Source organism: Henckelia pumila, chromosome 3 (genome assembly GCF_033568475.1).
Source record: "Henckelia pumila isolate YLH828 chromosome 3, ASM3356847v2, whole genome shotgun sequence".
Taxonomy (NCBI): Eukaryota; Viridiplantae; Streptophyta; class Magnoliopsida; order Lamiales; family Gesneriaceae; genus Henckelia; species Henckelia pumila.
Genome location: NC_133122.1, coordinates 28,095,908 through 28,119,708, shown reverse-complemented (window position 1 = coordinate 28,119,708; position 23,801 = coordinate 28,095,908). Strand labels below are relative to the sequence as shown.

The window sequence follows — 23,801 nt, the reverse complement described above, 5'->3', positions numbered from 1 at the left end:
TAATGTCTAATTTGGTAGCATATATGATGATTAACAAACACATGTATATGTATCTATTGTATATGTTTGTAACATCTATGGTTAAAACAACCTTATGTATGCATCCAATGTCCTAATTTTGTAACATCAATGGTTATTAACATGTGTTTACACATCAAATGTCTAATTTTGTAGAATCAATACTGATTATCACATGTTTATGCAATCTAATGTCTAATTTGGTAGCATATATGGTGATTAACAAACAAATATATGCGTATCCATTGTATATGTTTGTAACATCTATAGTTAAAACAACCTTATGTATGCATCCATTGTACTAATTTTGTAACATCTATGGTGGCGTTGGTGCGTAGTCATAAAGGCAATACCAGGTATATTGATAAGTAGTACAATGGATGGAATATGTGGTATAATAGATTCTATTTGCGGTATGTTGTCCCATTAAATTTGGTACATCTTCCATACATGTTTACCATGGTGTTGTTGGTGCGTGATCAGAAACGCGATACCGGTTATATTTTCCAGTAGTATAATAGATGAAACATGTGGTATAATAAATACTATTTGCGGTATGATGTGTTGTTAAATTTGGTACAACTTTCATACATGTTTACCATGGTGGTGTTGGTGCATGTCAGAAAAACATTACCGGTTTTATTGATCCGTAGTATAATAGATGGAAAACAAAGTATAATAAACACTATTTGCGGTATGATGTTTTGTTAAACTTGGTACATCTTCCATACATGTTTACCATGGTAGTGTTGGTGCGTGGTCATAAACGCAGTACCGGTTATATTAATAGGTAGTACAATGGATTGGAATATGAGGTATAATAGATGTTATTTGCGGTATGTGGTACTGCTAAATTTGGTACATCTTCCATACATTACTATGGTGATGTTGGTGCATGGTCAGAAATGCAGTACCAGTTTGATTGAGCAGTTGTACAATAGATGGAAATGTTAGTATAATCAAGACTATTTGTGGGATGATGTTTTGTTGAATTTGGTACATATTCCATACATGTTTACCATGGTGGTGTTGGTGCATGGGCAGAAACACAGTACCAGTTATATTGATCAGTAGTACATTAGCTGGCAAATGAAGTACAATACGGTCTTATTGTGGTATAATATTATGTTAAATTTGGTACATTTTCCATACATTTTTACCACGGTGGTGTGTATTAAAAAAACTCAGTACCAGCTGAATTTACTTGCAGTACATTAGTAGACAAATGTATTATAAAATTGGTTTTACTTGGTATAATATTTTGGTGCTTGGTCAGAAACTTAGTACGAGTTGTATTGGCTCGTGGTATATTAACAGATAAACGTGGTTATAAATTGATTGCTTGTAAAATTTTGTAGAATCAATAATGACTATTACATGATATCGTAACAATAATGTCCTTCTACGTCCTGGCAGCGAACGGACATCCAGTGGTCTAATTATATCGGCATTAAAATGTGGTAAATCTGTATCGATGTCAAATGTAGGGATTGGATTGACAACTGCCGCATAAGCTAGCTCTCCGATAATTTTCAACTTTGTAGCAAGAGTCACAAGTCATATATTGACAAACTCTTTGATTCAATCGCAGCACAAGCATGGTTCCAAGGGATCCCATTAATACCCCAATAATAAATTCTGTAGGCCTACCTCGTTCTCTCGCACGATACATGTAATATTTGTTTCTTTTTTTAAAAAAAACCCTAAAGCTAGATTTCTTCCTATTTCCTTCTCCATCTGTGGGTTTTCGCGGAAAGGTACTGTTGAATTCACCGGTGGCTGTCGACGTCGGTGGCTTCAGTGGTTATGATTTATTTTTCCACGAATTGAGATTGAAGAAATGAGAGAAAATAGATCGGGAGAAAATGTCAAAATCAAGCAATAATAAATTACTTTTGCCAAAATCAAAAGTTACTCATTTTGAAGTATAACCACTAACAAACAATATGATTTTAAAATCAATAAAAAGTAAGTATCCCTTGACACCAACATAAATCAACAATGAAACTAATACAACTAGAAGGAATTATCAACACAAATATAAATAATTACAATAAATCAACACAAAATTGACACAAAATAAAAACAATCACCACAAATCGGAGAAATAATTGGAGAAATCGAACCAAAATATCAAAACTTGGAGAGGCACTCACTGCCTTCATCTCATGCGTTGCTTCTGCTTGTTCCTTGTCACGGCTCGCTTCAAAACATTCATTTGTCGTATCGCAGTGGCCAGTGGATTGGTTCCATTGATGTCATTTTCTTGCGAGGTTTTTTCCAATTGACACATGAGGGGGCGTGAGACCTCAAAGATGAGATAAGGAAGCGTGAATTTTGGGAGAAAGAAAAAGCGTAAAGAAAAGAAGGAAAACATTTGGTAATTTGGGAAAATAATAAAATTAACCATTTTGATCTAAAAAGGCTGCCAATGAAATCATAACAAGATTAGAAGGCCAAACTAAATACGATGTAATCACTTTCGTGATACTTGTGCTGGTAAAACTTTGGTCATTTCAATGAATGATACTACAAATATAAATGTACACGGGAAGGTACCGGAAAAATTTTGCCACGAGAATGCAAGTCTTAGATAAGATCAATCACGTGGGCATTGGAGCAAAGAATGACAGTAATACTCCAAAGGTTATACCACTAATACATTATACATCTCTCATGACATGAACAGTAAGAAGAAAATGGAGGGGAAATTACTCATCTTGAATTAAAGTGTTGACACAAAAAAGATTGCACTCGTTTTGTGAGTATTATAATCACCCAAATATACATCTTTTTCTTCAAACAAATCATCCACTAAATCAGGTTTGAACTGTCAAACTTACAAATAAATTTTCAGAACCGGACATACGATTGGTTTTAAAAATTGATTTTCAAGAATTTGAGAAGATTAAAACATTCCGACACAGATCGAATGAAAAATTGACCAAATTGAAAAATAAATAAGAAAAGATTCACTTTCTCGCTTGCTTTTCAGCTCGTCTTCACCCACAGTTGATGGGTTCCTATGGACCATGGATTTTGTGTGGGTTCTCGACGTTGAGGAGAAGAGAGGAGGGAGAGATTTAACTATCTCGATGGAATATAGGAATTGGAGAGGGAGAGAAGAGATGCAAATGGGTGGAGATGGTAAATTGGGGAAGGGGAAGAAAAGTGACGTGAATAATGAAGAAATAAAATTAAGAAGGTAAATAAAATAAAATTTAAAGGAAAAATCTGATAAAATGTGGAATAGGGAGTGGAAACAAAGATTTTGCGGTATTGGGAATTGCATAATACAATTTCATGACATGTGGACTGATCATTAACTTGAGTTTTTGATTGGGGATTTATCTCCAAATTCCCGTTTTATTTAAATATAACATTATATATTTATTTTTTATATGTTCATTTATTTAATCACATTGTATCATTTTACAACGTATTATTATTATTTTTAATTAAAAACATTATTAATTATTTATTTCATTTCAAAAAATAACTTTAATTATTAAAAAATTCGTGGTTTTTTTATTGCAAATAAATTAACATACATAAATTGATAATTAGCTAACAAAATCCTTTATTTTATTATTTTTTAAACCTATGCCACAAAATATAGTTACAATTCCAACAATTATGAACCTCAAATTACTTTTGAATAATATTTTAAATATGTTTTTTATACAAGGTGCTGATGACACCATGATTCAACAAATGTGTCACGTACGAACAATACTATATCAAAGTTTAACATCAAATTTTGTCCGTATAATTACAAGCACATGTCAACAACCCACAAATTATGCTTCACAAGTTATTTTAATTAATTAAAAGTACATTAATCGATAGTAAATTTTGTAGAATATGTTTAACACATCCCATAATTGACATGTCCTAATATTTCTTCTAGAATTTTGAATACGGAAGATTCAGTTGCATATAATTATATGAGTCGATTATATTGAACACAGTACGATTAGAGATGTTCGGTATATCACAATATCTATGTTCACGTCGATATTTTTATAACAATCTTATATGCATTTACAAAATGTAATTTTATTTATTATTAATTTGTTTATACCTTTTATTTAAAGATAACATTATATTTATTTCAATATGTTAATTTATTTAATCACATCGTATAATTTTACAACGTATTAATTTTTTATTAATTAAAAAATTATTGCTTCTTTAATTGCATTTCAATAAATAACTTTAATTACTAAAAAACACGTGGTTTTTTTTTATTACAAACAAATTAACATACATAAATTTACATTGTTAAAAAAATTCCTTAATTTTATTTTTTAAACATATATCACAAAATATAGTTACAATTCCAACAATTATTTTCTTCAAATTTTTTTTTGAATAATGTTTTAAATTTGTTTTCCATACAAGGTACTGATGACGCCATGATTCAGCAAATGTGTCATGTACAACCAATACCATATCAGAGTTTAACATCAAATTTTGTTCGTGAAAGTACAAGCACATGTCAACAACCCACAAATTATGCTCCTCAAGGTATTTCAAACATATATTATATTAATCGATATTAAATTTTGTATAATATGTTTGACACATCACATATATATGATGTACTGGATATCAATGTTTTCATAACCAAATCGGTAAACCCATAAATTAAATTAAACGGTTCAATCGGACAGTCTAATCGGATTACTATTATTACATTAAAAAATAATAATAGAATATAATAATTGATATATTTCAACATTTTAAAACCTTAAATATGTATTATATAATAAAAATATATAATTACCAAAGTTCAAAAACGTTTAGATAACAAAAAAAATCTAAAATATTATCAAAATAATATTTTTAGCAATGTTAAAAACCAAATAATAGTATATCCACAAATAAAATTTTTAATATATTAAATAATTTTTTTAGAGATAATAAAAAAATTTAAAAAATTCTATGAAAAGTTACGCATAAATTGATAAGAGCAAAGTTGTTAATGTATCTTAAGAGCAAGCATATTTTGAGGAAAAAAATTACGCAAGATCAAAAGATTTCTTCTACAATTTTGAATTCATAAAATTCGAAATTTTTTGAATAGATCTGGAATTTTTTAATCAAGATCTTATCTGCATTTATAAATTGTAATTTTATATTTTATTATTTTATAATATTTATTTAAATATTACATTATATATTTATTTTTTATATGTTCATCTATTTAATGACATTGTATCATTTTACACCGTATTATACTTTGTATTAATTAAAAAACATAATTGCTTCTTTAATTGCATTTCAATAAATAACTTTAATTACTAAAAACGTGGTTACATAAAAAAAACACAATTTATCATCACTCTACATTTTATTTAATCACTTTAATGGCATATATATATATATATTATAAAAATTTTAATTCAATACTTGAGTTGTGTATTTTCTTATATTCAACATTTAACTCATTTTCACTTTGGCGGGATGAAATTAATAACAAGTTAAGTTATATTTTATTTTAGAAATTGAAATTATGAATGAATTTACTAAAAATCAAACAAATCGGTTATAATTTATTGTCTACAACAAAATATAGAATGAAAATAATATTGCTCTCAACAACGAAAAATTATCAATCATAATTTAATTTAAGTATCAATCTAATCAGAAACACAAAATTTATCATCACTCTACATTTTATTTAATCACTTGAATGGTCACAATATATATATATATATGTATATGTTATAACAATTTTTTTTCAATAATTGAGTTGTGTATTTTCTTATATTCAAAATTTAACTCATTTTGACAGTTGGCGGGATGAAATTAATAACAAGTTAAGGTATATTTTATTTTAAAAATTAAAATTATGAATGAATTTAATAAAATTCTATCAAATGGGGTATAATTTATTGTTGGGGGACTTGGAGTTAAATCCCAATCCAAAACTTAATTTTTGATTCAGTACCAATGTCAGACAAATTTAGTTTTGACTTCCTAATGCATTACAAAATTTATTTCTAAGTCCCTATTGACTTTTTTTAGCTTTTTGTTCCCTTTTTTTTTATTTATTCATTATTATATGTAAATATTTTATTCTCTCTCTCACTTCGTCATCTTCCTCCCCCAATCTCTAATGCATCGGGCCCTAACCAAAAAACTCATCCATCCATCTCATCGCTGAAGCCTACCAACGGAAGAAAAGCCAAAACCAAATAAATCATCTATCTTTCTCTCTTTCTCTCCTCAGATTCTATCTACATATTTCCATTTATTCTCCTCAATGTAGGAAACCATAGCAAAACCCATGGGGCGTAAGAACCACTGGCCTGCGACAGCTATTGAAAAGTTTTGCAAGGGGCGACGACAGGAAGAAGAGATCCGAACTTAAGAAAACGAGGAAGTGGGCTTTTCTGTTCTGTTTGTCGCCTTTGTCCTATTTTTTAATGCAATTTGTGTTACATTATTTTGATCTTGATTTTATTTGTATATTTTTCATTCTTGTGTTCGTTACTGTTTTGAATTTGGTAATGTTATCGATTTTAAACTATATTAAATGGATGATTGTCATTGTTAATTTTCAAGTAAGTTTGAGAAAATCCCAAAGTAAATTTCATTTTCCAGTAGGTTTGAGAAAATCCCCAAAGTAAATTTTTTTTTGAAACTAGACAAATGTTGAGCTTACATAACACTTTTTTTTTTTTTTTGTCTGAAGATAGTGGAGTCAATAGTGAAGGTGGTATGATGCTGCTAGGAAGTTGTTCTTACAGTAAGAATTTGTTTATCTTTACAATAGAGGAGGATATGAGTCTAATGCAGATGTATTTGCAACTTGGCAAAAAATGTGATCAAATCAATCCTTCTTCAACCTTCTTACAATATCTTGCACCTCACCGAAAGTTATATGTGACATTGAATGAAGATCAAGATGTTAGTAATATGATCCGATTGTTTGTCTACATGAAAGTAAACATCATTGACTTGATAGTAATCCGAAAAGAAGAAATTATTTCAAGTGACAAGAATATTCTGAGGTAATTCATGTCTTTCTCTGTTTTTAGTTGTGCTACACCCGAACGATAGAAATAAATATTCCAATTTACCTTTAATTTATTCATACAGTTAGTAAGTACATTTTATTTAAGATATGGATGTTGGTATTTCAAGTGATTTACTGAAATATTTTATTGTTGTTTTTCTTTAATTAAGGAATGAGTTTGATGCGGATAATGGTTCTTCGAGTGCATCTCAATATGAAATGGTTCTACAAAGTAACTCCATTGATGCTTGGAGTCATTTGATTCGTGGAGAGGGGCAAAATTTTAAAAATGCTGATGAGTTTCGAAAGGTTCTTAAAAACTATGCTATTGCTACCATGAGATCGTTCGTGTATAAGAAAAATGACCAACAAAAGGTCTTCGTTGTTTGTAATGTCAGTGGTTGTGCATGGAAAATATATGCATCCAAATATAAGGCAGATGGAACGTTTGGAATTAGAAAATGTTGTCTTCAGCACGTATGTGAAGAGGCAAATCTTCGGAGCAGAGGCCATCCAAAGGCTGATTCTGTTTGGGTGGCGAATATCATTAAAGATAAATTGAGAGGAGAACCATCATACCGACCGTCCGCAATTGTAAGAGATATTCATAGGGAATATGGCGTTGAATTGAAGTACCATACAGCATGGATGGGGAAAGAAATAGCAATGCATCAACTTTATGGGACAGAGAAAGGATGTTTTGATAAATTGAGGTGGTATTGTGATGCTTTGAAACAAACAAATCCTGGTAGTTGGGCTGATTGTGAGGTTGATGAAATGAACAAATTTCGACGACTTTTTATATCTTTACATGCATGTATTGTTGGATTTGTTAAGGGATGCAGACCGTTGATTTTTTTAGATGGAACACATATAAAAAATAAATTCAAAGGTTGCATACTAAGTGCTGTGACAAAAGATGCTAATGATGACCTATTCACTTTAGCATTTGCGGTTGTGGAGGCTGAGAATGATGCTAACTGGGAATGGTTCTGTTTGAAACTGAGGGGAGTCTTGACAATGCAAAATTGTATAGTTTTCTCATAGTTCACTTTTTTTTTTTTTTTCTGATAGACATAGTGGTCTTGTTAAGGCAATCCCCAATATATTCGCCGGTAGTCACCATGCATATTGTCTACGACACTTGGTGGATAATTTTCGTACGCGGGTAAGTGCTATAATAGTTCATTTTATTTTAAATAATATTTTTTGTATGCGAGATTTTTAATATTGTTTTATTTAAATTTTATATTTTGAAGAAGTATCCATTGCACAACAAAAAGTATTGGGAATCTATATTCCACAAAGCAGCATACGCGGCAACTGAGAGTGAGTTTATTGTTCATATTACTAGTATAATCCAGTCAATGCCTCTTGCAGAAGAATTTATTAAAAATTCAGAACCCGAGAATTGGGCAAATTGCTTATTTTATGGAAAAAGATGGGGCATAATCAACAACAATCAAGCAGAATGTTGGAATAGTTGGGTTAAACCCGCAAGGTATTTGCCAATTGTATCCATGATTGATACAATACGGTTACAAATAATGAGCATGATGAATAAAAGACGAGAGTCATCTCTCCTAATGGTTGGAATCCTATCTCCTAAGCCAGAAAGTAGTTTGTTACAAAACTACACTAAATCTCGAAATTTGAAGGTTGATAGGTCTAGTTCATTGCTTTTTGAGGTTTTGGATGGTGATAAAAGTTGTGCAGTGGATCTGGGAAACTGGAGTTGCTCATGTAGAATCTGGAAAATTAATGGGATCCTTTGTAACCATGCTTGTGCTGCTATTGAGTCAAAGGGTTTGTCAATATATGACTTTTGTGACTCTTGCTACAAAGTTGAAAATTATCGGAGAGCTTATGCGGCAGTTGTCAATCCAATCCCTACATTTGATTTCAATGCTGATTTACCACATTCTAATGGCGATATAATTAGACCTCCGGATGTCCGATCGTAGCCAGGACGTAGAAGGACACAAAGATTCCTGTTTCAAGTAAAGAAATGTGTTACCAAGTGCGCACGGTGTCACAAACCAGGGCATAACCGTAGAAAATGCAAGGAAGCAATATAGTATGTGGATGGGCTGTTTTTGTTGGTCAGAATCACAGAACATGCAAAGAAGTGATATATTATGTAGATGGGCTATTTTTTTGTTACAATCACAAGACATGCAAAGAAGAAATATAGTTGCTAGATAGGGCTATTTTTGTCAGCACTCATACGCTATAGATTATATATTTTGGGTAATCATATGTCTTGATATACCTTTTGTTGTTTGCATGTTAAATGTAATGAATATGTAGCACATATTGGTGCTTATTATACCACAATTATTTTTGGTGTATTGATCGAATGCATAACTGTGTTGGTGAAGTTGGTAGTGTATTTGGTAGTTTTGGTGAAGTTGATATTCTATTTGGTAATGTTGATGAAGTTGGTACTGTATCATGGATATAAGAACGCTTTTTATTTCATTTGCTACATAGTGTACTACTTATCTATGTAACTTATACTGCAAATAGACACTATTATACTTAATTTGGAAGCTGATGTACTACAGATCAATATACTTGGTACTACCATTTTGACGATGCACCAACACCAAAATGGAAAACGTGTGGACAATGTACTACATTGTACTAAACAGAATACCACAATCAGGACAAATTATACTTAATTTTTAAGAACACGTACTACGGATCAATATAAATGATACTGCCTTTCTGACAATGCATCAACACCACAATGAAAACATGTATTGAAGATGTACCAAATATTACTAAGTAGTATACCACATTAAGACAAATTATTGTACTTTATTTGCAAATGCTTGTACTACATATCAATAAAGTTTGTACTGTTTTTTTGTCAATGCACCAGCACCACAATGGAAAACATTTATGAACGATGTACCACATTTAACCAATTCTTATACCACACTCAGGCATTATTGTACTTTATTTGCAAGGGCTTGTACTACATATCAATAAAGTTTGTACTGTTTTTTTGCCAATGCACCAGCACCACAATGGAAAACATTTATGGACGATGTACCATATTTAACCAATGCTTATACCACAATCAGGCATTATTGTACTTTATTTGCAAGGTCTTGTACTACATATAAATATATTTTGTACTGCATTTTTGACAATGCACCATCACCACAATGGAAAACATTTGCGGATGATGTACCACATGATTAACACATGTTTATACATAAAATTTCTATTATAGTAGTTTCAGTGATGATTATCACATGTTTATGCATTTTAATGTCTAATTTATTTGCATATATGATGATTACCAAACACATGCATATGTATTCGATCATTGTATATGTTTGTAACATTTATGGTTAAAACAATCTTATCTATGTATCCATTGTCCAAAATTTGTAACATCAATGTTATTTAACACATGTTTAATTATAAAATGTCTTATATTGTAGTATCAATCATGACTATCACATGTTTATGCATTCTAATGAAGTATAATATTGTCTTATTATGGTTTGATCCTTTGTAAAATTTGGTATAATGCCTTATTGTGGTATGCTACTTCGTAATATTTTGTACATTGTCCATAAATGTTTTCCATTGTGGTGCTGGTGCATTGGCAAAAAAACAGTACAAATGTTATTGATATGTAGTACAAGACCTTGCAAATAAAGTACAATAATGCCTGAGTGTGGTATAAGAATTGGTTAAATGTGGTACATCATCCATAAATGTTTTCCATTGTGGTGCTGGTGCATTGTCAAAAACACAGTACAAACTTTATTGATATGTAGTACAAGCCCTTGCAAATAAAGTACAATAATGTCTGGGTGTGGTATAAGAATTGGTTAAATGTGGTACATCGTCCATAAATGTTTTCCATTGTGGTGCTGGTGCATTGTAAAAATAGCAGTACAAACTTTATTGATATGTAGTACAAGCCCTTGCAAATAAAGTACAATAATGCCTGAGTGTGGTATAAGCATTGGTTAAATGTGGTACATCGTCCATAAATGTTTTCCATTGTGGTGCTGGTGCATTGGCAAAAAAACAGTACAAACTTTATTGATATGTAGTACAAGCCCTTGCAAATAAAGTACAATAATGCCTGAGTGTGGTATAAGAATTGGTTAAATGTGGTACATCGTCCGTAAATATTTTCCATTGTGGTGCTGGTGCATTGTCAAAAATGCAGTACAAATTATATTGATATGTAGTACAAGAGCTTGCAAATAAAGTACAATAATGCCTGATTGTGGTATAAGCATTGGTTAAATGTGGTACATCGTCCATAAATGTTTTCCATTGTGGTGCTGGTGCATTGGCAAAAAAATAGTACAAACTTTATTGATATGTAGTACAAGCCCTTGCAAATAAAGTACAATAATGCCTGAGTGTGGTATAAGAATTGGTTAAATGTGGTACATCGTCCGTAAATATTTTCCATTGTGGTGCTAGTGCATTGTCAAAAATGCAGTACAAATTATATTGATATGTAGTACAAGAGCTTGCAAATAAAGTACAATAATGCCTGATTGTGGTATAAGCATTGGTTAAATGTGGTACATCGTCCATAAATGTTTTCCATTGTGGTGCTGGTGCATTGGCAAAAAAACAGTACAAACTTTATTGATATGTAGTACAAGCCCTTGCAAATAAAGTACAATAATGCCTGAGTGTGGTATAAGAATTGGTAAAATGTTGTACATCGTCCATAAATGTTTTCCATTGTGGTGCTGATGCATTGGCAAAAAAACAGTACAAACTTTATTGATATGTAGTACAAGCCCTTGCAAATAAAGTACAATAATGTCTGAGTATGGTATAAGCATTGGTTAAATGTGGTACATTGTCCATACATAGATAAAAGAAACATAATATAGACGATTGGAGTAATACAGTAGAAGAAACATGAAGCATAACATAGCCTATTTGCAGTATCAGTTACATAGATAAGTAGTACACTATGTAGCAAATCAAGTAAAAAAACGTTTTTACTTCCCTGATACAGTACCAAATTCATCAACAACACAGTTATGCATCCGATCAATACACCAAAAATAGTTATGGTGTAATAAGCACCAGTATGTTCAACCAAACTACCAAATACACTAACAAAAATCATTGTCCACTCCATTATCATTTCTGTCAACTCATTTTACTCAAACCATATTCGTCACTTAGGATGGCTGCAGCAACGTATGCCCTTATACCGTCTATTTTGCAATCAGTCTGATGATTCCATGTAAATGGGTCATCACGAGCATAACACTTTGCCCATAGGCAAGTAAACACACCACAATCGGGATTAGGCCCTTGGACTCTACAATTTGGGAATCCCACGGTGCAATTGGAAAGGTCAAGGTCCTTGAACAGCCTCAAGTATCCTAATAGAAATTCAACCTGGACACAAATCGAATTATTGTAATAGTGAACTAATTGCATCACATAATGAGGGAGGTACAATAATGAAAGACTTACAAACTGTCTCGCACTTGTCCTGTCATATGAGCTGTCTATTGAGTTCCTCACCACAAATTCCTTTTTTTCATTATTCCACACAAGCAAAAACCAATGGGATCTCACACCAATAGGGAATAATACATATCTGCATATCATCATTACTTCCTTATTTAGATCGTGTAACTTCACCACAGTACTCTTCGTACACTTCGAGAGGAAGTCCACGTATTGATGATCCTCAAGTGATTTGTTCTTGTAATGCTCACCAAGTACTTTTAATACATCACGCTACAAAAAATATTTAAATTGTCAACAATCAATTTTAATACTTAAATACATAAATAGAAGAACAGTGGATGAAATACGGTTAATTACAAAGGTAGCCATACAAACCTGAACCCAAGGTTGAACCGTATAAATGGGGAGGTCGTGGTTATTGGAGCGGCACAAAATTTTCAGGTAGCATTCTGTTATCTCTCCCCGGACATCATTGCCAAACAACAGATCACATAATTGAGGTCCTTCCACTGATAGGTATGAGTCATTCCACACCACACAACTGTGTAAAAAAAAATTCAGTGCACTAGTTAAAATATACAATGTAATAAACATGATGACTTACTCCAATTTTTCTCGTGAAAGAAAAGAAGTAATGGCTTTTCTCTCTGAATCAGTCACTAAATCGTGTCCACAAAAATCTGTCCGACCCTTGTATACTTGCAAAGGATCCTCCACCACCTGTCCAACATCTAGTGTCACCTGCTCAACAACACGATCAAGATCTACGAGGTAGTCATCCTAATGAAACACACAATAATTCAAATAGAAGCAATATAAGTCACATATCAAATAAAGAAAATAAACAACTATACGTAATATATTACTATTACCTCTATCGTACTACCAACCAAACTACTAGATTTCTCTCTCAATCGTTTTGAAACTCTTCTCGGCACATTCATCCAACTCTCCTTGTTACTCCTACTCGCGTGCTCCACTTTCTTTCTTATGTTTACAATCTTCTTAGGATCAAATCCACTTGCAGCATCGCTCTCGTCAACCAACAATTTTGAAACACGATCATCAATATTTCGACCGGAGGCTTCTCCGTCATCCTTTGAGGTCATTTTAATAGAATCCACAATCACATCATCAACTATCTTCTTTGGTTCATTCTCAACTTCATTTTCTACTTGCATTTTATCACCTTCCTTCTCATCTAACTTTTCAAATCCATCCTCCATTTCATCAGCAACATCATTCACATTTTCATGAATTTTTGGAACTTGTGTCTCAATCTGCACACTATATAAGTCATTGAAATTGTCATCAAAATCCTTACCACCAGAATTTTTTTGACTACTAATTTTTCCAGAACTACTTTTCGAACCGTATCTGCGTTTCAAATTCTCAATCTCAGAAGACTGTTCCCTAACAATCTTCTCCAAACGAGTGACATCTGTTTTCAAAATATACTCATTCGTTGTTGACATTACCTGTAACAAATCAATCACAGAACAAACTTTAAGAACATTACAATTAATTGGAGAAAGTATAAATACGCATCACTTCACGTACCACAGCGCTGGAAGATATCTCCTCAACAAACACTCTTTCGTTAGGGAATGGAACTATAGGAACAATCTATTTATAACATAAAATCGCAAAGTTAGAACCTTATAATTATTTTGGATAATATTATATCAAAATGACATATCAAATAGGACCTTCATTCTCGTAATTGTGTTAAACAATTCTTCGGCAGAATCAGAATTGTTAGGAATTTTGCACTTCGCCCAACGAAACACACGGGGAAATTTCCTAATACTTGTCTGAATGGCAAACAAAGGTACACTCTCATACAACCATGCCTACATTGAAAGATTTTTAGATTAAGTATGTACAAGAAGAAATGTTATATATGACCAATGTATTAAGGACAATAAATACTAACCATCAACCCCACTAAACAACCATCTAGATACTTCTTTCGTTCTACTACACCTTGTTCACCACCGATATGGGCAGCCATGTTCTCGCAAAGGAATCGGTACGCAGCATCACCCCACGAGTATTCAAAGAAATGATCCAGATCATCGAGATATGGCATAATAAATCGTGGAGTTGTATAATTTCCAACCGGAAAAATCACACAATTGAATAAATACAAGATAAACATCCTCGCAAAGTCCTCGACATATTTTTTTTTCTTCTTACGTGCTAGTTCAAGAAGTTTCAAACGAATACTTGATCGGATTACCTTGCTTACACTACCCCCAAAATAAAGAGTTACAAAGGAAGATTCCATTTTCAAATCAATATTCACTGGTTGTCCAACATATTTTAACCCCATAACAATGGAAAACTCTGACGATTTAAAAGGAACCGATACATTACCATCACCAAACTTGAAGGACAAAGATTGAACGTCAAACCTGCTCAACACTTCCTCAACCTTCAAACAACTAAAGCTAAGCTTTGGCATCTTCAACCATTCTGAGAATGGAGAATCATTTATCCACTGTAGTTGTCTTCTCTCAATTACAGATGAAAGTTCTTCCATTGTACTCCGAAATACTGCAGCAGAGCAGCGGCTTGGTGTCTCATATTCCCTACGGATACTACGTTTCATCTCGGATCCTACTCGTTCTCGTACTATTTCTAAATCAAAAAAAAAACCGTGTGTCAAAAGTCATAACGATAAGATTTTGATAAACAATTTTCACGGTAACAAAACAGAAAACATAAACCGAAGGGAATATTTTTAATTTGAACTATTTGAGTTGTCTATACCTAATTCTATCCAAACAAAACATTGATAAATCTAGTTTGAACTCTCAAAACTACAAATCAAATTTCCAAAATTTTGCATACACCAATTTTAAAATTGGTTTCCACAGTTTCGAAAGATTTGTAACAACCTAGATGAAATTGAATAAAAACTTGGACAAATTGAATAAAAATATTAGAAGATAAAAAATATCAGAAGAAACTCACTGCTTTTTTTGCTTTGCTTCTGCTCGTTTTCCATGTGACTGACAGATTTCAAAGCGACGATAGCGATTTGAAATCTGTTGCAAGCCCGTGAGTTTAGCTGGATGCTAGATGTTGGGAGAAGAGATGAATATTGGTCGAGATTGAGAGATCGTCGCTTTGAAATCTGTTGCAAGCCCGTGAGTTTAGCGTGGATGCTAGATGTTGGGAGAACAGATGAATATTGGCCGAGATTTGGAGATAAGAGAAGATGATGAAAATTGGTGCAGGCGATTCTGTCAAAATGAGGGAAGAGAAGAAGAGAAGAAGGGCGTGAGAAGTGAGAGCAAATAATTTTTCAATTAAAAACCTAGATAAAATAATAATAATAATAATTTAAAAGGAGACAAGGGAGTGAAAAAAAATTTATTTGTTGTAGTAGGTACCTAAATCTCCAAATCTATGACATGGGTACTGAACCCAAAATCAAATTTTTGATTGGGTATTTAACTATAATTAACCGTTTATTGTTTACAACAAAATGTAGAATGAGAATAATGCTCTCAACAACGAAAAATACACAATCATTATTTTATTTAAGCATCGATCTAATCATATACACAAAATTTATCATAACTCTATATTTTATTTAATAACTTTAATGATCACAATATATATATATATATACATAGATAGATGTGTGTATTTATATTTATCTCAAAAAAAATGTGTGTATTTATATTATAAATAAACAAAATATAAAAAATATATGTAAAATCAAAAGACTTGGATTCACACATATTTATTTTCTAAATTTATTTGCATCATGTCATATATGTATATTTTACTAGATTGAGCTATATAGAAGTACAGGAACAAGAAATAGTGAAAGCAACATAATTGCTAATGATCGACGAGGTTCACGTCCACGTCAATATCATAATTTGGCAAGAAATGTCCATGAGAGTCAACATAATGGTCAATGGAATTTACCCAATCCAACACATTGTCCATATTGTCAAAGCTTTGTTGTTCTAGACGTACCAAATTACGACGTACCAAATTACATCTCATACGATCTCCAAATGAATTGAAAGAGCTATATAATGAGAACAATGAACATAGTAGGCATTTCAGATAGCATATTAGAGCTTATAATCATGTTTTCTCTTTCACATCGATGGGAGTCAGTATAGATGAATCTTTGGCAACTGGTTGTAATGGAATTTATACATTTCGTGCTGATGGGTCAATATATCACTCAATCGGAAGTCTTCTACCAAATGAAAATTCTAGGCCGAGGTACATGCAGATGTGGATTGTAGACAAAGATCATGAAATAGACAATAGACTTGAAGAAAATCAAGGACTACGATGAGAGCTGCTAAAAAAAAATACAAAACATCCTCGATCTATACAATTCATTCGTGCATGTATTTCGGCAAATTGGCAGACGTGAAGACATGCCTAGCTGCAAGCTCATCATAAAGGAACAACAACCTAATCAACGTCAATACAATTTCCCAACGGCATCTCAGGTTGCTGCTGTTATCATTGACAATGAATGTTCGTATAACTTGAGTAGTCGTGACATTATTATACAAGGAATTGGTGGTCATCTTATGAATATCCAAGATATCGTTGGTTATTATGATCCCCTGCAGTATCCTCTCCTTTTGCCATATGGTACGTATGGTTGGGATACAAACAGCAGAAACAACGATGGTTCCCGAGTTACATGCTTAAACTACTACGCATATATGCTACAGGTTAGCAGAATAACATACCACCCCATGCTTAATCAATAAATAAATTATTTATTAACTTCAAATATTGGTATATATATCTCTAAAGTTATGAAAACCATCCTTTTGTACTAGATACGAGAAAATTCTTCATCATTACTAATTCGCGGAGGTCGGCTCCTACAACAATACGTAGTTGACAACTACCTAAAGATTAAAACACATAGACTAAGGTGGATCCATACAAATCAAAGCAACATCCGTTCTGACCTTTATCAAGGGCTACAAGATTGTTTAAATGGGAGAGAGAACAACGCAGGTATAAAAAACTAATTTCAAACTAACATATTTTTTTAAAAAAATATTTACTTCTTATGCGCTAACAAATAAATTATACAGAAAATGTTGGCCACAGAATAGTACTACCATCAACATTCGTTGGAAGCCCACGCGATATGTATCAACGATACCAAGATGCAATGACTTTGGTACAAACATATGGGAAGCCAGATTTAATGATTACAATGACATGCAATCCTAATTGGCATGAAATAAAATAGCAACTACTTCCCGGGAAATCTCCCCAAGATCGTCCAGATTTGATTACAAGGATATTCAAAATAAAATTCGATGAATTTAAGAAAGATGTGGTGGATAGAGGAGTTCTAGGAAGAGTTCGCTCTTACTCATATGTCATCGAATATCAAAAGAGGGGACTGCCTCATGTGCACATGTTGGTTATATTTGACAACATTGATAAGTTACATACTCCAAACGACTTTGACTCAATTGTGCGTGCAGAAATACCTTTAGAAAGAGATGAACCCAGTCTATATGAAGCTGTTATACACCATATGATACATGGACCGTGTGGTTTAATCAATCCTCATAGTCCATGTATGAAAGATGGTAAGTGCAAAAAGAACTTCCCAAAACCATTTGTCTCATATACTTCTCGAGGTAATGACTCATATCCTTTGTATCAGAGACGTGACGGTATGCGAGTTGTATCTAACAACAACGATCAAGTAATCATTGATAATGGTTGGGTTGTCCCTTACAATCCGTGGCTTCTGTTGAAATATGATTGCCATATTAATGTTGAAGTATGTGGGGGTATTAAATGTGTCAAATACATATATAAACATTCACAAAGGACCTGATCGTGTTGCGTTAGAGTTACGTAATAGACAAAATTGTGATGAAATCCAACAGTATGTGGATGGAAGGTGGATTTGCCCTCCTGAGGCAATCTGGAGAATTTATTCATTTGAATTCAGTAGGATGTATCCTTCAGTTATTCGGTTGCAAATACATTTACCAAATGAGCAGTTAATCCGTTTCAATCCAGAGCAATCATTAGGCGATATACTTGCAAATGACGACAATTCGAAGACTATGCTTACTAAATTTTTCAAAATGAATTCTAATCCTACCATGGTTGAGAAGTACTTATATCGGGAGTTCCACAACATTATGCGTGGATACAATCTGGAAAAAAATGGACGCGTCGACGTAGTCAAAATAAAGTTGTTGGAAGGATATATGTTGTTTCACCATCTGAAGGCAACAAGTTTTACCTCCGTATACTTTTGAACCATGTTAAAGGGTCAAGTTCTTTTGAGGAACTTAGAAAAGTAAATGGAATTACATGTACAACATTCAAAGAAGCAACTGAAATGAGGGGTCTTCTCCAACAAGATGATTATATTCGTCAATGCTTGCAGGAAGCATGTTCTTCTAACATGCCATCTTCATTAAGAAGGTTGTTTGTGTCCATATTGGTGTTCTTCCAATCAACAGGAGTTAGAGAACTTTGGGATGAGTTTAACCTATATATGTCTGAAGATTATGGTAGATCTATTTTAGGAAGTAGTTTATTTATCACAAATAAATTTCTTCTTGAGATACGACGATTGCTGCATCAATATAAAAAGAAATTGGATTACTTTGATTTGCCACCAATAAGTACCGACTCCTTAGGAGATTCCCCACTGCCAAGAATAATCGAGGATGAGCTCTCGATTGAAATACCTGAAGAAGATTTGAGATTTATTGAACATTTAAACGTGCATCAAAAGATGGCTTTTGATACTATAACGGAAAGTATTATGCGCAATCACTCAAACATTTTCTTCATTGATGGTCTAGGTGGGACTGGTAAAACTTTTCTTTATCGATCAATTCTGGCACAGTTACGAAAAAATGGTAAAATTGCAATTGCAGTAGCAACTTCTGGAATTGCTGCAACATTGTTACCCGGTGGTAGGACTGCACATTCACGCCTCCAAATACCACTAAGACCATCAACACTTTGCAAGATTAACAAGCAGCCAGATCTTGCAGAGTTAATAAGATGTGCGACAACTGTGGTATGGGATGAGGCTCCAATGGCAAATCGTTATGCTTTTGAAGCTGTCAGTCAAACTTTCCAAGATATAATGGATAACCAATTGCCATTTGGAGGAAAAACTATTATTTTTGGTGGTGACTTTAGGCAAGTATTACCAGTTGTTAAACGAGAATCAATGAGAGATCAAATTGCTGCAAGCATTTCAAGGTCGTCGTTTTGGAATTCAGTGAAGATATTACACTTACAACAAAATATGAGATCTGCCCAAGATATTGAGTTCTCACAATTTCTTTTACGTGTTGGTGATGGTTTAGAAGAAAATGTAGGTGGTAATTTTATAAAGTTGCCGAATTCCGTGATCATACCATGGGAAAGTGAAAATTCAATTCAACAATTGATTGATTCTATTTTTCCAAATATGCCAGATCATGTACATGATGCAAATTACATGGTTGAAATAGCTATTATCACTACAAAAAACGTAGATGTTGATGAAATCAATGAAATTCTCATTTTAAAATTTCCCGGAGAAGAAAAAATATACACATCTTGGGACTCCGTAGAAGATGATAACCACAATATTTTCCAAGAAGAGTTTTTGAATTCTCTTTGTCCAAGTGGTTTGCCACCTCATCGAATCACATTGAAAATAGGATGTCCAATTATGCTCTTACGAAATGTTGCACCTGAACTCGGACTCTGCAATGGAACAAGATTAATATGCCGCAATCTTGGGAGGAACTTCATAGATGAAAAAATCATAACAGGTCCTCACAAGGGTACACGATATTTTCTTCATCGAATGCCTATGAAAAGTGAAGAAAATTCATGACTGTCATTTGAACTGACACCAGACAATATCCCATAAGATTAAGTTTTGCTCTTACCATAAATAAGGCACAAGGTCAAACAATACCAAATGTTGGTATTTTCTTGCGTAATCATGTGTTTAGTCATGGTCAACCATATGTCGCACTTTCTAGAGGAGTTTCTCAAAGATGAACAAAATTTTTAGTCAAAGATGGAAAGTTACAAAATCGATCAGGGGTGTACACCAAAAACATTGTGTATAGAGACATACTGCTACCAAATTGATGTGAAAAACATGAATGTGAGATATCATTATTTCTTTTTTCTATTATCGTTAAAAAAATCTATTTACTAATTTATACAACTCATTTTTGTTTTTGAATAGCAGGCGACATCATAAAGCTCAAGATGCAGTTCAACACTGATGCGACAAGAAATATTCAGTTCATGCATGTGGATGCTATTACAATATATCAACAAAATGTATTGCGGTTGAATGCTATGTTGCATATGGTATATCTTAATTAATTGTTATTTTAATTCTAATTACATATAATTTTATAAATAAATCTCATCTAACATTGACATTGATAAATTTAAAGCCCACAAGGACGCGGATTATTGGTTTGGGCTGGAAAATCACAATTGGAATGAAGATAATTGACTTCGGACGTTTGATTTTAAAAATATTCCGAAAAATTAAGAGACATGCGTAAGCAAGTTTATTATACAGTCTACCTTTTTTTATTTAACGTAGAAAGTTATGATTATATATTTTTTATTTTATAGTATGAAGAGAACTGGTTGAATTGAAGGCTGGGATCTAACGAAGGTATGACAACATATACTCTTTAAGATTTTATAGATGCAGTGTGTTTAATGTCTATTTAAGTTTTACAATTTTTGATCCCGTTAATTTTAAAGAAAGGCATAGCAAAACGAAGGGAGATAGAAGAAACAAAATTGTTCAGGTACATATGCGCTTATAGTTGAAAGGAAAAAATAATAATAACCTTACTTATTATTTCATTATACTCTTGCATTTTTACCTTTATTTATATATTGACAGGAAAAAAATCAGACCTGCTAATGATATTGACATAAAAACGGTACTACATAAATTACATATTATTCTTACTAAATTTTACTTCAATGTAATATAATAAATTCTCAATCTATAATTGTTATTCCTGCAGTTTTACGAGCGTCGCAAATAAGAAGACAAGTTTTGAACAATTGATTCAAATAATTATATCTCATGTTTATGAGATATATACATTTAATAGTTTTATGTCTACCTATTATAAATAAGTGAACATTAGGGGATACAAAATGTTGCAATGTGAAGGTGAAGATGAATATTTTCTTTTTTCAATATTTTTTAAATAATGATAGATATTGAATTTAAATCATTTATTATTTTTTATGTTTACATAGTGATGGGGAATTGGTGATAATTATTTAAATATAATTATTTTTCTTAAAAAATTGTAAGTACACCGATGATTATATTTAATGTAATTACAAATCACACACAAAATTTTCATTATAAAAACATCATTGTTTCATATTAAAAGATACTTTAAACTTTAATTATCTCGCACACGCAGCGCGTGTGCCTCGGTCGCTAGTAATAATAATAATAATAATAATAATAATAATAATAATAATAATAATAATAATAAGTATTAGTTTACGTTATTATCCCTCAATTTGGTACATGAAAAGTTTTTATCCAAATTTATATATTAAAGTTATTATAAATAAAAAATCCATACAAAACTAATTAATTTTTGTGTATATAATAATTATTAGTAATACTAATAACTCCATATACACAACATCAAATAATAATAAGTATTAGTAATACTTATAATAATAATAATAATTGTTATAATAATAATAATAATTGAAACGACCCTAACTCTATAATTATTAAATAAATAAATATGCGAATTTTTTTTATATATATATATACCTACTAAATAAAATATGCACATATATGCCCATACATACATGCACAGAATAAAAAGATTTAAAATAAATAAATAAATAAATAACTTAAATAAAATTGCATTCTTTAAATAAAATAAATATCTGAGTCAAACATTTAATTAAAAATACTGCAATAGAAAAATGATGTAAAATTTGCATGCACTGTAAATATTCAAAACCACAACCACTGAAAAATAATTAAAAAGTGTAACATGCTGACATAATTAAATCATGCAATGTGACTCAGACATCTATCACGGTCACGGGGTCACTGCATGTCCGCTCATATGTCCTCGCCGCCGGTAGGAGCTACATCCTCCTCTACGAACTCACATGCACCATACCAGTGTAGTGAGCCTAGAGGCCCAACATGCTAACATAACAAGGGTTTAAAATAATTTAAATCACTTAAATATTAATACATAACATATACATGAATGAGCATGCTTAAAAAAAATATCATGGCATAAACATACCTTAAATTAACTTAAATAACATAATACATACATATTGTTGAGCAGATAAATTTCTAACATTGCATGGTTGTATCCGTAGTGTAACCTTAAATCATACATTAAATACTGATCATCGTGGAAACCAACGTACGTGGCGGTGACGAATCACCTCTTAAATTGGCAGTAAACTGCCCTTCAATAGTTCACATATGGGGACGAATCCCCCTTAAATTGTCACACTACTTCAACTTCCAACATAAAAATATTTTATTATTGCTCAACCTTAAACAATTAATTATGCATAAAATTATTTCATGAATGCATGTACTTAAATAAAATGTGTGTCCTTCATATATATTTAATTTAATTTCTTACTAACATATTAATATTAAAATAACTTCAATGCATAAAAATAATTAAATATATAATCAGGACACATGCAAATTTTTCATGGATTGTACTGGACTGCTGGCCCTAACACTCAAGCCCATTTACTTAAATCTGGCCCAATGGGCCCAAAAGCCCAGAGACTGGCCCAATAACTTTCATGGGCTCAAAAGCCCATAAAATTAATGGACTAACTTAATTAAAATTTTAAAAGCCCAAATAAAATTATTTGGGAGTCCAAATAATTTTATTTCAAATTAATTGGCCCAAAAACCAATTAATTCATAAAATACTTTAAAAATAAAAAGACTCGAGCCCGGCCCACCAACCCGGACCCGAACCAACTTAACCCGACCCACTACCCTACAGACCCGACCCGGACCACAGACCCGACCCGGACCACAACTGAAACCCTAGAACCCGACGCCCTATCCCTTCTCGGCTGCGGCCGTGAGCAGCAGCCACTCCTTGGATGCTGCCGGTCTGCTTTGGTTGCCCCTGGCTGGAGCGCCGCCGCCCAGACATAGCCCACGTCTGGGCGGATTGAACCTAGCCCCTGACCCCGGCCC

The 23,801-nt window shown here is 32.4% G+C and overlaps 3 protein-coding genes across 3 annotated transcripts; 2 read left to right on the top strand and 1 right to left on the bottom strand.

The window, feature by feature from the left end:
- The first annotated feature begins 2,559 nt into the window (after positions 1-2,559).
- Positions 2,560-9,009, top strand: LOC140888332 (uncharacterized). The gene is made up of 6 exons (XM_073296013.1): positions 2,560-2,650; positions 3,031-3,165; positions 6,722-7,040; positions 7,216-8,034; positions 8,126-8,213; positions 8,305-9,009. Exons 1-6 carry the CDS (start codon positions 2,560-2,562, stop codon positions 9,007-9,009), a joined length of 2,157 nt encoding a protein of 718 aa, XP_073152114.1.
- Positions 9,010-12,199: 3,190 nt separating this feature from the next.
- Positions 12,200-14,693, bottom strand: LOC140888330 (uncharacterized). Its single transcript, XM_073296012.1, has 9 exons — positions 14,469-14,693; positions 14,242-14,385; positions 14,093-14,158; positions 13,905-14,010; positions 13,405-13,819; positions 13,137-13,312; positions 12,908-13,073; positions 12,533-12,802; positions 12,200-12,454 (listed from the first exon to the last, which is right to left on the bottom strand). The coding sequence occupies exons 5-9, from the start codon at positions 13,756-13,758 to the stop codon at positions 12,200-12,202; spliced, it is 1,221 nt and encodes a 406-aa protein (XP_073152113.1). The 5' UTR covers positions 13,759-13,819; positions 13,905-14,010; positions 14,093-14,158; positions 14,242-14,385; positions 14,469-14,693.
- Positions 14,694-16,667: 1,974 nt separating this feature from the next.
- Positions 16,668-20,417, top strand: LOC140888329 (uncharacterized). Its single transcript, XM_073296011.1, has 4 exons — positions 16,668-16,789; positions 16,941-17,256; positions 18,219-18,348; positions 18,682-20,417. The coding sequence occupies exons 1-4, from the start codon at positions 16,668-16,670 to the stop codon at positions 20,415-20,417; spliced, it is 2,304 nt and encodes a 767-aa protein (XP_073152112.1).
- Positions 20,418-23,801: the final 3,384 nt, after the last annotated feature.

What these genes read in the sequence shown, in the direction of transcription:
- LOC140888332 (XM_073296013.1), top strand. Translation starts at nt 2,560, where the DNA reads ATGTACACGGGAAGGTACCGGAAAAATTTTGCCACGAGAATGCAAGTC. An exon ending in AGTGACAAGAATATTCTGAG is followed by an intron (nt 7,041 to 7,215) that starts GTAATTCATGTC and finishes TCTTTAATTAAG; the next exon opens with GAATGAGTTTGATGCGGATA. An exon ending in AATGATGCTAACTGGGAATG is followed by an intron (nt 8,035 to 8,125) that starts GTTCTGTTTGAA and finishes TGATAGACATAG; the next exon opens with TGGTCTTGTTAAGGCAATCC.
- LOC140888330 (XM_073296012.1), bottom strand. Translation starts at nt 13,758, where the DNA reads ATGGAGGATGGATTTGAAAAGTTAGATGAGAAGGAAGGTGATAAAATG. An exon ending in CTTTCACGAGAAAAATTGGA is followed by an intron (nt 13,074 to 13,136) that starts GTAAGTCATCAT and finishes TTTTTTACACAG; the next exon opens with TTGTGTGGTGTGGAATGACT. An exon ending in CGGTTCAACCTTGGGTTCAG is followed by an intron (nt 12,803 to 12,907) that starts GTTTGTATGGCT and finishes TATTTTTTGTAG; the next exon opens with CGTGATGTATTAAAAGTACT.
- LOC140888329 (XM_073296011.1), top strand. Translation starts at nt 16,668, where the DNA reads ATGGGAGTCAGTATAGATGAATCTTTGGCAACTGGTTGTAATGGAATT. An exon ending in AATGAAAATTCTAGGCCGAG is followed by an intron (nt 16,790 to 16,940) that starts GTACATGCAGAT and finishes GCAAATTGGCAG; the next exon opens with ACGTGAAGACATGCCTAGCT. An exon ending in TAATGTTGAAGTATGTGGGG is followed by an intron (nt 18,349 to 18,681) that starts GTATTAAATGTG and finishes ATGGTTGAGAAG; the next exon opens with TACTTATATCGGGAGTTCCA.